The sequence below is a fragment of the Rutilus rutilus genome (assembly GCF_951802725.1).
Source record: "Rutilus rutilus genome assembly, chromosome: 17".
NCBI lineage: Eukaryota > Metazoa > Chordata > Actinopteri > Cypriniformes > Leuciscidae > Rutilus > Rutilus rutilus.
In genome coordinates, this window is record NC_140230.1 from 11,096,186 (window position 1) to 11,111,995 (window position 15,810).

The 15,810-nt window shown below is 37.5% G+C and overlaps 1 protein-coding gene across 7 annotated transcripts in view; it reads left to right on the forward strand.

The window, feature by feature from the left end:
* The window catches only part of cobl (cordon-bleu WH2 repeat protein), a 115,532-nt gene that overhangs the window by 82,461 nt on the left and 17,261 nt on the right, over nucleotides 1-15,810 (forward strand). For all 7 annotated transcript variants that reach the window (XM_084385536.1, XM_084385540.1, XM_084385539.1 and 4 more), the window contains one exon: nucleotides 3,699-4,233. In XM_084385536.1, the coding sequence (XP_084241662.1) occupies nucleotides 3,699-4,233 (535 nt within the window). The remainder of the gene's footprint in view (nucleotides 1-3,698; nucleotides 4,234-15,810) is intronic.

Sequence of the window (15,810 nt, forward strand, 5' to 3'; positions counted from 1 at the left end):
GCATATAGGAAAATAAACCACAATAGAATAGACAAATTAAATTGTGAGTGCGATAGCGATTTAGATTAAAACTAGCGATGTCAGATCAATGTGACAGACAATATTAGATAATATCAGATATATAATGCTGATTAAATTATATTAACCAATATAAATGGCAGGCAAGAAAGAACATAGAGTTTTAAAACAAAGCTATACAGAGCTACAAATGCAATTCACTCAGGCAGACAGGAAACCGCTGTGCAACAGTGAAAACGGGCCGTCCGGAAACAACTGTAAACAATGAGTGTTCTGTCCGGAAACAATGTGTGTTCACAAGAGGTCACTTGTTCTAAAGCATTTATTAATCTTAGTTCATGTTTATAATTTACTACTGTGTTCTGCACACATGCTACTGAGGTTCACCAAAGCATTGTTGGGTTCACAGAACAAGCATCAATTAAACTGCTGCAATTGATTTGAAGTAGCGGAACATGAATAGTTACAAAAGGGAGGCAATTGTTAAACAAATGCTAAAACAGTCAATGTTGACCCATTTCTTTTGTCCTCAACATACAGAGTGTGAATGTCATGTAGTTCAATGTTTTTCTCACCCCTGACCCACATTTGTGCATGCATGTACCCAAGAACATTCCTCCTAAGCTTGTTCATTTCCAACATACTGTAGCTTGTTTTTGATTTCTTGGTTCATACATGGAATTGTACTGGAATACGCTCTATGCACGAACGCTGCTGACGTATTTCCTGTAGAATCTCAGCCAGCGTCTTTACTTCCGCATAGCGCCTTCTATAGCAAAAGCGGCAAAACTTTCATAAAATTAATTTTCTCAGAAATTCGTTCACATCATTCACGTTAACTGCTGGAAGTTCTTGTAAACAGCGAGTGTAATTTGCCATTATCTCCACCTAATGCAAAAACGGCTTACGACGCAGCACCGGATGTAACTGGGCGGGCTGAGACAAAACGCGAAAGCGATCGTGCATAGAGCCTATTGAGTCTTTTAGGCTGACTGCTGGTGTCTCGACATGCCAAAGCAAGCTGATTTATGTACAGTACAGTACAGAAATTACGATGTTTGCAGCTATTCGATTCTTAAATACTAGTGTGGATTTTTGTATTTCCTTACCAACTTGTAGCACTCTATAAAGCTGTGCTTACCAATCAATACAATGCAAGCTGATTTAAAAAAAAGGCCCTTTTAAAGGGAGAGTGGCTTCTTTTTACTATCTATAATGTTTCGTCTTTAAAAATCGAGTTTATTTTATTTGTTTTTCCCATTCTGACAATGTTCTGAATTTGCCAGAAATCTGATTACATCTGCGCTGCAGGGCTGTGATTCACCCTTCATGATATAGATTTACATCATTGAGCTGAGAGGAACTTGTTTTACTGATGTCATGTTTTAAGTTAAAACTCTGTTCAATCTTGATGTGATCTAAAATTGACCCCAATGGAAGTTTACATCCTTCTATTATATCTCTTCCATCTCTGGGCAAGTTGCTTGTCTTTTGTTTACTTTCAGTTTACATTTGCAACTCATAAAGCATTTTTGCCTTCTATATTAGTGGGGCTTGTTAATGGAAGCTTCACTGTTGCAATTGTTTATACTGGTTTCGGATTTTGTTGAAGAATATTGTGTTTTATTACTTTCCTAAATGATCAGACTTGGAGGGACTCAAGTCATATACAGAGACCAAAATATTGTTGGCCATTTTTACACATGGAATTTACATTGGTTCTTCACACAAGATGTGAAGAAAAGGGGAGACACTTTTTAAAGTGCTCTCTTTGGGGGAAAAAACAACTTCCAAGTATAATCCAGTGAAATAATTCCATACATAATTGTGTATTGTTTTTTAAATTGGGAGGCAATCAAAAGCAAAGCAACCACAACACATCGGGTTACAGTAATAACTCAGTCCATCAAAGTGATGTATAAGATTTTATTTTAGTATCATTATATTTCACTTACATAGCTGAATGTGGATAACAAAAAATGCATTTGCATTTATACACTTGGGGTCACATGATCCTTCAGAAATCATGATAAAATGCTAACATTTCTTATTATCAATGTTGAAAACGTCTCAGGTTACTCATGTCACCATGGTTAGGAGACGCTGCGTCCCCTAGGGGTCGCTATGGGGAATGCCTACGGCATGACAGGTGTCTGAAGCATGAGTCTAAACAAACAATGAACTTGACATTGGCAGGCGGCATCCTATGACGTCACCACTGCTGCGACCGTGAATATAAAAGGGAACCTGTGAAATACGTCATCCACTTCTTTTCTGAAGGAGATTTGTGCAGGAATACCAAAAGCATGGCAAAGGGACGCAGTGTTTCAGGCCTTCTGTTCAGGAAGTCCTGAAGAGTGGAGGCCTCAAACAAGAGAACAACAAGCCACAATCAGGCTATCTTGTAAGGAGGCTCACAGAGAGCCTAAAACGAACAATTGCTTTCCTAGCGGAGCTCTGGGGGAGCGGAGGCCTCAATAAAATAATACCCTATAGCAAGAGGAGGCCTAGCGATGTTCACAGCAGCCAAGGAGGCTCACAAAGAGCCTAATCACTTAGCCTATGGCTGAGCTCATAGGACGAATACACTATGTCCTATGCCTGTCAAGGAACCTACTTAACAGGGCTAGCAGCCTGACAAAATAATGGGCAGAGCTCAGAGGAGCGGTGGACTCTAATAGAACGACTCTCTATAGTGAGAGGAGGCCTAAATAGGGTCTAATTCAAAAGCAGTGACCAAGGAGGCTCACAGAGAGCCTAACAACTTAGACCCAGGCTGAGCTCGGAGGACAGAGGCCTTATGATATCGACTCTTTCTAGAGTCCTTCCTTTCCAGAAAAGAAAAAGCTCCTTGCCTGTCTATTGTAGTCAGTCTTGCGTAAGCATCATACCTAGCGCATCCCACTTCTTAGGAGAGTCGACAGCATTCCACCCAAATGCACGTCCCACATCCCTCGAGAATAGGGACGGCACGAACGGAGCTTTTCATTGAGAAATCCTCGCAATGCGCACAAACGCGCATGCTCCTCACACATGTACAAACAAACAGTCTCCTGAAGTCAAAAAAGAGGATGATGTATTTCACAGGTGCCCTTTTATACTCAGTCGCACCAGTGGTGACGTCATAGGCTGCTGCCTGCTGCCTGCCAGTGTCAAGTTCATTGTCGTGTTTAGACTCATGCTTTAGACACCTGTCATGCCGGATGCATTCCCCATAGCCCCTTGGGGATGCAGCGCAACAGTTTTTTTTATTAATAGAAATAGCAACATTTATTTGAATGAACGAAAAACATCTTAACTGTCACATTTGATAAATTTAATCCATCCTTGCTGAATAAAAGTAAACAAAAAAAAAGTAAAAAAGAAATCTTTCAAATAAATCTTTTAAATGGTAGTGTGCCAAATTAGACCACCAAAAATGTGCCTTGGGTGCATTTTCACCAGGCTTGTATGGTGGACAAGTCTGATACACTTGCATCAAACACATGTTTGTCCCATGTGTAAACAGAGACATAGAGTGCCTTTACTTAAGATAGTAAGCAACACATGCACTCACAACATTCTAGTAATGACATCAGTAAGAAAAAACACTCAGTACATCTTATCAACCACATAGCAACACCCTGAACCACCCTGAAGTACCATACATTCAAACATTTGTCTTCTGTCCCCCTCTATAGATAAACCTCGGCTCTCCGTCCTCATACAACCAGCTAAAGAAGCGGAAGGCTCCAGCACCTCCACCCACACCGCCCCCCAGTACACCCGAGCCAGTTATTTCCACCTCTGTGCATACTGCACCTGTGCGGGCTTCCTGCAACCCCATGCCAGTTGAAAGGACCCTGCTGCCTGCTCCCAGAGCCTCAACTCCCGCTGATGACTCTGATCTAAGCCATAGTATTGAGGATTCAGAGCCGGCCAGGTCCATCTGCAGTAGCTCCAGCGGTGATGATGCAGCTGCAGGATCCAGTAGCAGCAGTCTTGCTGAAGAACCTATCACACATCAGGCTCATGTGATAGCTGCATACACCACATCTTCACTAGAACCTGAACCAGAGCCTGAACCAGAGCCTGAGCACAAGGAAGAAGCAGCTCCTCTCACTATGCCAGAACAAAAACCAGGTCCAAGTTCAGAGGATCTAACACCTGAAGACCCAGTGCTAGAGATGGAGCTAAAAATGGAAGAGATGGAGAATAACCGTAATAGTGGAATAGGTAATGTAACAATCTCTGTTTCTGGAGATATCCATAAAAAAATGAATGTAAAATGCAGTACTGTAAACAGAATCTAGCCACAGAATTAGCTTTAACTTTTCAGCATTATTATTGCTCTTTAAGCTTGCAAATTGCCGATGCTGGCATTTCAACAAGTTCCTGTTCAACACATGACCTATAAATGGAAAGATAATGTTAAATTGACACCAGAAGCTGCATGTCTAAAAGTGCATGCTGAGTTTCACATCAACTCACCATCTCCTTCACTCACTCTCTCACACTAAATCAGTTTAATATTGAATCTAGAGTGTTAGAGGGGGAGCAACAGGTAAACAAGACCAGTATATTAAGTTTCAGCTCCAGGCCAACTTTATAACATGTCACTGATTTCTGAGAGCACAACATACAACCCCCCAGCCAAGATATCCCTGGTAATATACAGTAAACAGTTTCCAACGTACAAATAAAGGCCAAAGTATACTTCGTTTTTTTTTTTTTTTTACACATTCAGTAAAGGATGCGTATAGTGTGTGTAACATAAAATTCTGTCATCAGCATAGTACGTGCACACCGTATACACGCAGCCCAAATTTGTCTACCTGCGCATAGTACTCCATACACTCAGATCACACATGCGCATTTATTTTTATTTTTATTTTGTGCTACTTAGTTCTTCCACTAGTTGGCCATTGTTTGACTGTTGTAAAATTAATGTAAGAGGCGGAAAAGCAACAAAAGCACTCAGACCGCAACAACTATAGACGCCTGCATTGACGTTTGTCTGACGGGGTAAGAGACACCAGCAACTCTAGTATAAAGACATTTTATCAGTCATAACTTCTGGAAAGAAATATCACAGACACTGGTTTGTATTTTGCTGTTATGCTGTTGTTGGTGTTTCTTTGTCGGGACACAAACACTGTACACATGCTGTGTGGTATCGGTTGTTGGTATCAGAGCATTTTAATTAGTACAAGTACCAGAGCGCAGTATCGGTAGTATTTAGGTTTCGAATTTTGATTTTTATGACATTTATAACATCATATATTTGCATATTCATGAGGTTAATAACATTGATTGGAAAACAGCATGAAACACAACCTAGTTTATTAACAGCTTGTCTATCTTTGGAAAAGTCAACTTGAACTGTAAATCCGCTGTGAATGTCCCAAGTCTTTTGAAAGATACTGCAAAAACCATATAGGTGAAGATTGTTTGCCATCTCTATTCGACATTTTAAACTTCAGAAACAATACAAACTGCATGAATATTTAATGAAATGAGCATTGGTTAGTTTATAATTGCTTGTCTGTTGCTAAACAGCTTGGCCTAACATGTGAGCACCGCATTGTTTCACACGTTATACATTTAAGGGTTAATGTAGCACCTGACTTCAGGGTCGAAAGCAGTGCCATTTCAAAATAGTTGGTGTAAAATGCTGCTTAACCCAGTTGTCTTAATGGGTGAAACCCCAGAGGACAGCATAAAGGTAAAAGGCCATTTTCTCTTTCCTTGTCTCTTATTTCCACTCTCGCTGGATCAAACCAAAACACAGTGAGCCACATTCCCAGCTTCTTTTAACAAGGAATACTTTATGCAGTATACATATATATATATATATATATATATATATATATATATATATATATATATATATATATATATTCAATTTAATAACATTGTCTAAAATATTTAGGACAGGATTAAGAAGTCAGCATATATATAAAAAAAAAACACTTTAACACAGTAGATTTTGTAATTCATGTCCATTTCCCTTTCACTTTTGTCATGACCAGCTCAAAGCGGTGACAAATGAATGGAGGACATAGTGAGTTGGTTTGCAAGAATGAACATTAATTAACATAAATAGAAAAATATAATAAAAACAAGAAAACATGGTCATCTTTAATGTCTGTCTGGTGCATGGATGTTAGTCTATCAAAGATAGAAAACTAAATACTAATATTAAATACTTAAACTAACAAACAAACAAAAAACAAAATCAAACACTAATCAACCAGAAGCAAGCTCTTTCAACACTAGCAAAGCCTAAGGCTACGTTCACACTGTCAGTCCAAATCCAATTTTTGTGCATATCCGATAGAAATCCGATCAGAATTAGCTAATGTGAACAGCAAGAAAATCACATGAAATGCATTTTTTACAAATCTGTTTCAAGCTACATCCATATGTACATCCTATTCAAATCGCATTTCTGGAAATTCGTTTCAGTCTGACTGATCTGATCAGATTTCGTGTGACTTTCTCACGCTGCTTAAAATGCAAATGTCAGACGTTGTTATAGGAAACATGCTAAAAGTCGCTGCCGAAAACAAAGCTGTTGTTGCAAAGTGCCAGACGAGCAGAAAATGACAATATAGTGGAGACAACAGCATGGAAAAAAGCTGTGCATACCAGCCTCCGGTTCTGCCGCTGCCTCAGAAGACGCGTAGTCCAGCGCACGGCTCAATATCTCTATTGCAAACCCCACCATGTTGCGGTTGTTGTCGTTTTTGGCTTATGCCTACCAACGCAACATCATTGCCATAGAAACCAATGCAGATATTTCAGAAAATGAAAGAGCTGCATGGACACACAAATTGGATCTGAACAGTTGCGATACACAGTGTGAACATCAATAATATTAGATCAGATTCAAATCGGATACACAAATAATCGAATTTGGACTGACAGAGTGAACGTAGCCTAAGCTTTTATAGAGGGAAGAACAGGTGGACATCAGTCCCTTGATGAGCCTCCTAGCCACACCCACTGACCGGCCTTAGGAAAGTAGAAGACCCATCAAACTTTGGCCTCTCATAGCAGGGGTTTTGTTTTTATCTGTATTGGTAAAAAAGCTTTATTAGGTTTGATTTAGATAACAGCCAGGCCACTTAGTGGGGCAATAGAAGGGGAGTAGTACATTTATAATCGTCTTAAAACTTTCCATCTTTCCAGCATATAGTTTACAATCTGTATGAATTTACTGTTAATAAAATGTCATTCTAATTTAAAGATCAAAAACTCCCCACTGTGGCCTTGGTTCAAGCATTACTACACTGCTTTATCACTGAGCTCATTCATCACAGTAATTCAGATTATCATGTCTAATGAGCTAATATTCAAGTCATTTTTGTAGTCATTTAAATGATAGAAACCTCCATGAATTTTTGCAGATTTTGAAAGTGAATATGCTTGACAAACGCTTTAGATTTTTTCAGTTCTTAATTTCCTTTTCTTGACAGCAGGGAGCAACTTATTTAATTAAATGTATATAATATAACTTATTTAAGTTTTTATTACCCTTTATTATATATATTATAGCAATGACCTACATAAACAGCAATAATCAGCAGCAGCGTAGCAGATCTATTCTGCCAAGACCAAGTAAGGGATAATGTACATCCAGCTGTTTCTTATCTGAGAATAAACCCTGACAGGGTGATGAGGACCCTGACACGAAGCGGAGGTATCTTCCATCAGCCTGAAGGGGGTTATTCTCAGATAACAACCGGCTGGATGTACATTATCCTGCTTATTACACGGCTACTTGCCACATAAGTAAACAATTAGACACAAAATATTGATCTGAGTCTACATTTTTTATTAGCTCTTTAAACGCAAAGCTTCCGCGGAGAGAGCAGTTGCTAGCGTGGCAAGTTCAAACTAGACGGATATTTAAGGGATATGGTACAGTCATACCACTTATTACCCAGAATTTCGCCATGTAAATAATTATGGGGATAAGAGATATTGATTTCAGATTAAACAGATTTCAGATTGTTTTAAAATCGTACCTGTTTGTTGTCCTATAATCCAACATTGTACAAAACAATTGTCACAAAATGGCAGCAGCTGCGTTTGTATTTATTTATTCATTTATTTATTTATTTATGAACATTTATTAGAGGATCATATCGGTCATCGTTTTCATGGGGGTCCTCATGTGTATGAAACAAGAGAGAGCGAGTCCACGATACTGGATGGCATAATTAAATAACTGTACACAAAATATTGATTCGACTGAGTTTTAATATTTTATTAGCTCATCAAGTATTCCAGAGCCGCGTAATAAATACATATAACAACAGCATGAGTGGACACGTATCAATTGAATGGAGCTTTTGTTCTGTTAGCTGCTGAACTGGCATTACTGAGACTAATATATTACCTACTGAATGCTGTCCCATCGCTTCTCAAAACACCCCACAAACATTGTTTCTCTTTAAACTCCTGCTGGCTTCAAGATAACCTCCACAGGAGAGGGACAAGATAATGAGTAAACATTTAGATGTCACGTCATGACTGATGTAACTCCACTCATGTTGTTCTGCTCCTTGATTTCTTCTGGTACATCCAAATGACTCATAAGCTGACTACCTCAGTCTCTGGAGTTATGCTTTGTAAATAACATTGATAATTTATACAGGGCATTGCAAAACCCTTACCCCAATCTCTGAACACTGGCATTTTGTTCCAAAAAACTGAAACTAACTGATTGTTTAAATGTTACAATGCAGTATGTTAAAAAATAGAAAATTGATTGAACAAAAAACAGAACACTGATGTGTGTTGTGTGCTTCAGTATTCAACCCAACACCCTAGTAAATGGATTTACATGCACTTTAAATGTTCTAAAATGTTCTAAAAGCTTCTTTTTTTTTTTTTTTTATGTCATGTAAACGCTTTATCTAACTGAAATAATTCCAGATTTTGAGAAGTTGAACTAACAGACCAGACAGAAGTGGTACATACATAGCAGCATTGCATCTGCTGTTTTGGTGTATTTTTTGCTTATTTTGGGTATTCTTCTAGTTTGTTCAGGTTGGTCGAAAGGCATTTATACAACTGTTTCAGAAGAGCCACAGATTCTAATTTGGATGAAGATCAAGGCTTTGACTGGGCCATTTTAGGATATTCGCCTTTTTGTTCGACACTCCAGTGATACTTTGATTTTGTGTTTGGGATCATTGTTCTAGAGATGAACTTTCTAAAAAGTCATTGTTCTATTTAATAACACGTCCACTCACTGCTAATAAAAGCAGACCTACAACATGTCACCACCATGCTTTACTCTCTGTGATGTGGCCACTGGCCAGTGATTTGAACCACGCACCCTCCAGATTTGGCTAAAAACATTGGTGCTGTTACTTTACAGTCAGTTCACTAGTAAGCTGTTTGGATGCTTTGAATCATTCTTCAGGAGTAAATGGTACAGTCTTATGCAGGCCAGTGTTGTGCTCTTGGTATAGTTGACTAGTGCACCTTTGTGCTCAGTTATTGAACTCTGTAGCTTCTTCAATGTGATATTTGTCCTTTCTATGTCCTTTCTTTCCTGTTTGAACAGAGAGTATTAAGCATTCACTCGTATGCAACACAGGAAATCAATGCTTAAGCAAACAGCATGTTTCAGATTTCATTCTTCTAAAGAGAAAATGCATCTTTAAAGAGAGAATTATGGTTTAGGTTATGCATACAGAGGAACTGCAAATGTCCTTTGAATATCATCAAACCAGTACTGGAAAGAGGTTCTGGCTCAGTGTCTCTGTTTTCTACCCCTAAACTAACCCAGTTTATTTATTCATTGAAGTGTTTGGTAATTAGCCCAGTATTCTAAATAGGTGGATTACTCAAACGGGTGAAAAAACATTCAGGGAGTTTTTTTTTTTACTGGAGCTGAGTGTTCTTGGACTAAAAAAAGCTGATGTATCTGAGTAACAGACCAGCTATATGTAACGACAGAATAGGAGTGTCCCACTGCTAAAGAGCCTCATACTCACATAATTATTAACATAGACAGGTGTTAGCTATCAATTGCTAAAAGAAAAACGAGACAAACACTGAAGTCAGTTGCGATTTCTGGTTCACGCAGACTTTAATTATTATTACAGACTGCAAAGCTGGTGAGAGAAAATAGCGTGGCAAGAGGTACTGGCTATATTGAGTGTCCCAGGTCACCTCCAACCTTTCCCCTTCCTTTTGGGAGGACTTCCAAGATGCCTCTTACAATCATGTACAGATCACCCCTCAGTGTAGGTCCCATACTTTTAACTTCAGACCCTCTTTAAAGCTCTCTGCTTTTTTGTCTGACAATATCTTTTCATCAATTGTTTTTTTTCTTGAGTTCGTCTCCTACAGATGTAGGACCCTCACTTTTTTCCTTTTAGCTTTGTTCCTCTTTTCCATTTCTAAGCTTCTCAATGTGTTTATGGTTAAAGATATCCCTTTTTGCTTTTCCTTAGATGTCAATTTAGTGTGTGTCTGCACATAGTAATTCTGTGAAGACTGATCAGTGACTCATTTCCCATAAGTTCATGGTTCACACTGTCCTTGTTATAACGGGTTCAGAAGGAAGTTCTCATTTCAACACATATCATTTCCCATTTACTCTGCCTATCTTTGATGAGAGATTGATGTGATGGCAAACCACTTCATCCAGCTTGTGTTGTAAGAGGTCATATTAAACATTTTGGACTTCTGTTTGGATACAAATGAGTCATTCTCTTTAAAGAGCAGATCTCTGGTTTGCAATGTTTTCACAAAATGCATAATTAATATTTGGCACAGCTGAATCATTTGGCATGCTTTTTTGCTGAGTTCTACTGACACAGTCTCTCTATTGCCAAGACTTGATGTTATGTTCATTCCTGTACTTTCTTAGATTAGAAGAAGCAAAACCTTTTAATGTAGGCCTACCTGTTAAAGGTGAACTAAGTAACTTTTTTGGAGTTACCATATTGGAATGGTTATATGACTGTTTTCGGGTTGAATGGTGGTCTTCTCGCACCCCTCGAGCGCCTGTGAGACGAAAAACCACCCTTGCAACTTTGGGCCGGCGGGCTTTATCATTATACGCGCGCGGCGCGTCCTATTCGCTTTGGACGCGCGAATGGATTCAAACTGTTCAAGCATAGAACTAGACGCAAATTTGACGCTCTATTCACGTTTGGTGTAAACGCAGCAAAATGAACAGGCTGCGTTGTCAAGATTGCAATGCTGGATTGTGTGTGTGTGTGTGTGTGTGTGTTTCAGAGAGAGAGAGAGAGAGGCACGGGCGCGATCGAACAGTGGAAACATAAAAACATACTCCGTCATTTTGTACAGGACATCATTAAAACTGCAAAAAGTGTTTAGCCTAATTATATTTGTGTAAAACACAAAATCGTGCTTTTGTCAAACTTTAAACTCTTGTCAAACTGTAACCTACAACTGACACCCAACCAAAATCACACACACACTGTTTAAAAGCAAAAATTATCTCATCTTTTGGACATTCATCATATTGCATTGGTTTTCATTTCTTGTCCTAAAACAGAGCACTAATCGAACACTAATACTAATAGAAAATCAAATGTGTTTTTAATGGTAGTATTATTTTATACAGAAATAAATTATTTATAATTCAGATGAGAATAAAGTTAAAGTTAATTAAAATTTTAAGGAAACAAATATATTGATCTGAAATATAGCAAATTAATTTTAAATTCATTCAGGTACAATTACCAAACATATCTCAAGGCCTTTTGAATAAAGGGTGGCAGTCTTTCATTATCAACTGTTGTTGTAGACTATATTCAAGAATAAAATAAAAATATCGGATTGATATCGGTATCGGCAACTAGCCAAAGCTGCGGCATTGGTATCATATCGGAAGTGAAAAAGTGGTATCGGGACATCCCTATGGCCACGCATTTGAAGCGACATCACCCCGGTGTTTCACTGACATGAGTGAAAACGAAGGCTGCTCAACGTTGCACAATCAGACCGGGCTAAAGCCATCACAAACGCTATCAGTGTGTTTATAGGTGCAGACATGAGGCCATATTCGGTTGGGCAAAACGAGGGCTTTAAACATGCTGAAAGTGCTTGAGCCACGTTATGACATCCCGTCACGCACCCACTGTTGATTTTATATATTTTAATTTAATAATTTTAAAGTGTTAATAAACAAAAAGACAAAACTTATGTTTATTTGTATTGTCTTTTTTTTTTTTTTTTTTGGCTGATCCAAAAAATGATCCGATCCGTGACTCTGATCCAAGAAACGATCCGAACCGTGAGTTTTTTTATCCGTTGCACCCCTACACATCGCAGCCTTTTGCGATAAGCTAATCGCAACGTTTAAAATCGCGATTGTGATTCGATTACGATTAAACGTTCAGCCCTAATGTGAATAGTTATAAAATGGATGGTTCTGTCTCTAAAATTTTATTCAATTGACTTTCGACTCAATATTATTGTGTAGCCCTTCCCTTTGTATATTAAATAATACGCTTAGTATGTTTTATGATATAAACACTCCAGTGCACTCATACAGTCTAGAAATGGTTTAACTTAAAACAAAACCATAAAAACAGATATTTGAATCTTGATTTACCAAATTTGTATGCTACAGTAGCTCTTGCCACGGTATTTTCTCTCACCAGCCTTGCAGTCTGTAATAAGAATTAAAGCCTGCGTGAACCGGAAGTTGCAACTGACTTTTTTTTACTACTTAAAGCCACAATATGTCATTTTTTTCGAGCTAGGGGTCGCTAACCTCTTACAATAACGAAGGCGTAGATTGATGACGCAGTGAATAAGCGGAATCATTGAATTTGTCGTCATGCCGATGGATCTAATAATGTTTATGGATGAGCGAATACATTCATGATTTTTTAACATGACTGTGGAATGAAGCAAGTTGTGATTGCTAATGAGAGACAGATATCAGCGCCACACGTGAGTCCCGCAGATATAAAGGAATGAATAGATTTCATTCTACCAAACTACCCGCAAGTGCTTAATTAATACTCAAACTGGTCAGTTTATAACAAATTAAAATTGTGAGGTAACACAGCGCTGTTTCATTGGTCTATATACTATCATACTAAACTGCATTTGAGTGTGTTGAAAGTTATAATGTTATTCTATGTGTACTATGGTTGTAAGAGACTAGCAGTAAGCAACATTAGAATAACATACTGATCATATTTTTTAACATTTCATCATGTTGAGCTATATAACATTAATTCGTTTTATGTACATTTGCTCACCTGTCTAATAAAGTACATGCAAGAGCGTGTCAAGTCGTGACTCGTGAAGCTCAGTGTCAAGTCGAAGTTTGTCGGGACGTGGAGCTCTCTGCATCTCAAAAACGCCACGCCGATATTGATCCTCGTTTTATTTCTCCTTTTGTCCAAAAGTCTGCTCGCCATGGTCCATAATGTTTGAACGAAACAACAACAGCCTGCTGCTAGACATTACGCAGTTGTCCACTTCTGTCGCTATGGTTACTATGACAGTAGTATATACGATATTGTAATAATGATAATTTAAGTACACAATTTAAAGAAATATATAACACTGTGCAAGTGGTTTTTGGATATTTTGATACAAAATTCGTACATATTGTACCATTAATGTGCGCTTACAAAGTAAATAGTGTGAATTTTGATTTCATAACAACCTTAACAAAGCATGCTGCATCCATTGACGGTGGTTTACTAATAATTGGTGCTTCTACATCAGTGTTATTCACCTGTCATTTCCCTCTGATTTTTTTATTGAAGCCTGTTTCCACCACACTTGAGTAAAAAATATGATTCTGTAAGTCATAATAATGAGAAACTTTATCATTAATATGACTTAGTATCTCATTATGAGAAAGTTTCTCATAATAATGGACAACTTTATCATAATAATGACTCGTAATCATAAGAAATGTCTCATAATTATTACTTCTATGCAAGCAGCTGAGCAGAAGGGAGTGGTACGTTAGCAACATCCGCTAGTCAGACGGTGTAAATGCGAGAACACAGCAAACATGTCGCGTTCTGCAAAACAGTTGTTTTTGTTAAAATTAGCGTAATCTACAAAGTTCTTTCTATAATACTAAATAAAATGAATGCTGAATTATCAGTATATCTTCTTAGGGCTGTGATGATGGCTGTTTTTTACCATGGTACCTTAATTAAATACATTTTGAAATATAAAAAAAATGACAAAGAAATAAACAAACATCCATTTCGTAACAAACATGTGTTTATTTTAGCACTTCCATCAGTGAAACAACGCTTTAAGAAGGACCTTGGGACATGAGCAGGAAAGAGACCATCTCTTTTCTAATATCGTCATGCTTTCTCCTGATGTTCCAAGCAACTAACACTTCTTGTAAAAGGTCTGAAGAGCAAATTTTATCTTCCACAGGGGCAAGACATTTAGGCTATATTTGATTTTGCGCTGACAGAGAAAGCAAAACTAAAATCACCGGCTCGGGTGAAATGCTTTATACAAATAAACTTGGCACAACTCAAATACACACAAATCAAAATTCTAAATCCTTTTAGTCACTTCATTTCACAGTTTTCACAGGAGAATAATACAACAGATGTTTCGGCTCGCAGGCCTTCTTCAGCGTGTTGGTTTATGTGTTAATATAACATGTATTTCGCATAGACTTCTATTGAATAAAAGATATACTATATAGATTTAGAAATGAATAAAAGATATATTATGACAGCCCGTCTCATTAACTGATAATGTATCATTAATTTTTATTGAATAATTATTATTAGGGATGCACCAATACCAGTATCGGTATCGGGCCAGATACTGTGCTCTGATACTCATACTCGTACTCATTAAAATGCTCCAATACTAGCAACCGATACCACGTAGCAGTGTACAGTGTGTGTGTCCAGACAAAGAAACACAGACAACAGAAAGTATAATGGGGATAAAAAAGAAGGCTGTAAATTAAGTAAATGGATCTGTAAAACATGAACTGTTATGTGATTTATGTATAACTAGTGGTTCCCCACATATTATATATGCAGTTTTACTTCACATTTGATTACTTTATTCAAATGATGAAAACTAGCTACTGTTAGACCTACCTGAAAACCACCCAAAACACAGTTTTTTCTTTTTTCATTTGTAGCCTTTTTTGTTTTATTGTATTTATTTGTGCTATTTGTAATTTGATTATTTGTTCTTATTTTATTACTGACAGCTTACAATGTTTTAAATGTACATTAATTAGGCTAGTATTTTTTTTACTGTAATATGAAAATTGGAATAGAGAATTGTGATATTTTATTTTATTGTGATATCTAAACATTTGAACCACTGACCCAATCCTCACTGAGTCCTGCTGGAGTAGCTCTAAATATGTGCTGTGCAATTAAATGATAGATCAAATATGATAGAGCAATAGAATGAAGAGTAAAAGTAACAGACGCTCATTCAGTACATTTTTAACATGCTTAAGCATGGAAGTAACTGAAGGAAATATATATGCTTAACAAATTAAGCAAACTTATATGATTCATATTCTTTTGGTTTCTCTATCCAATATTTTTAATAATTACAAATGCAGTGAAAATACAGGTATCGGTATAGGCAAGTACCAAAAATGAAAGTATCAGTATCTGACTCATTCTGGAAAAAGTGCCATCGATGCATCTCTAATTATTATAGATTTTACTGACTTTAACAAAAACAACTGTTTTGCAGAATGTGCCATGTTTGCTGTGTTCTCGCATTTACACGGCTTTGATCAGCGGATGACGTTAACATGCCACTCCGCTGTTTTGC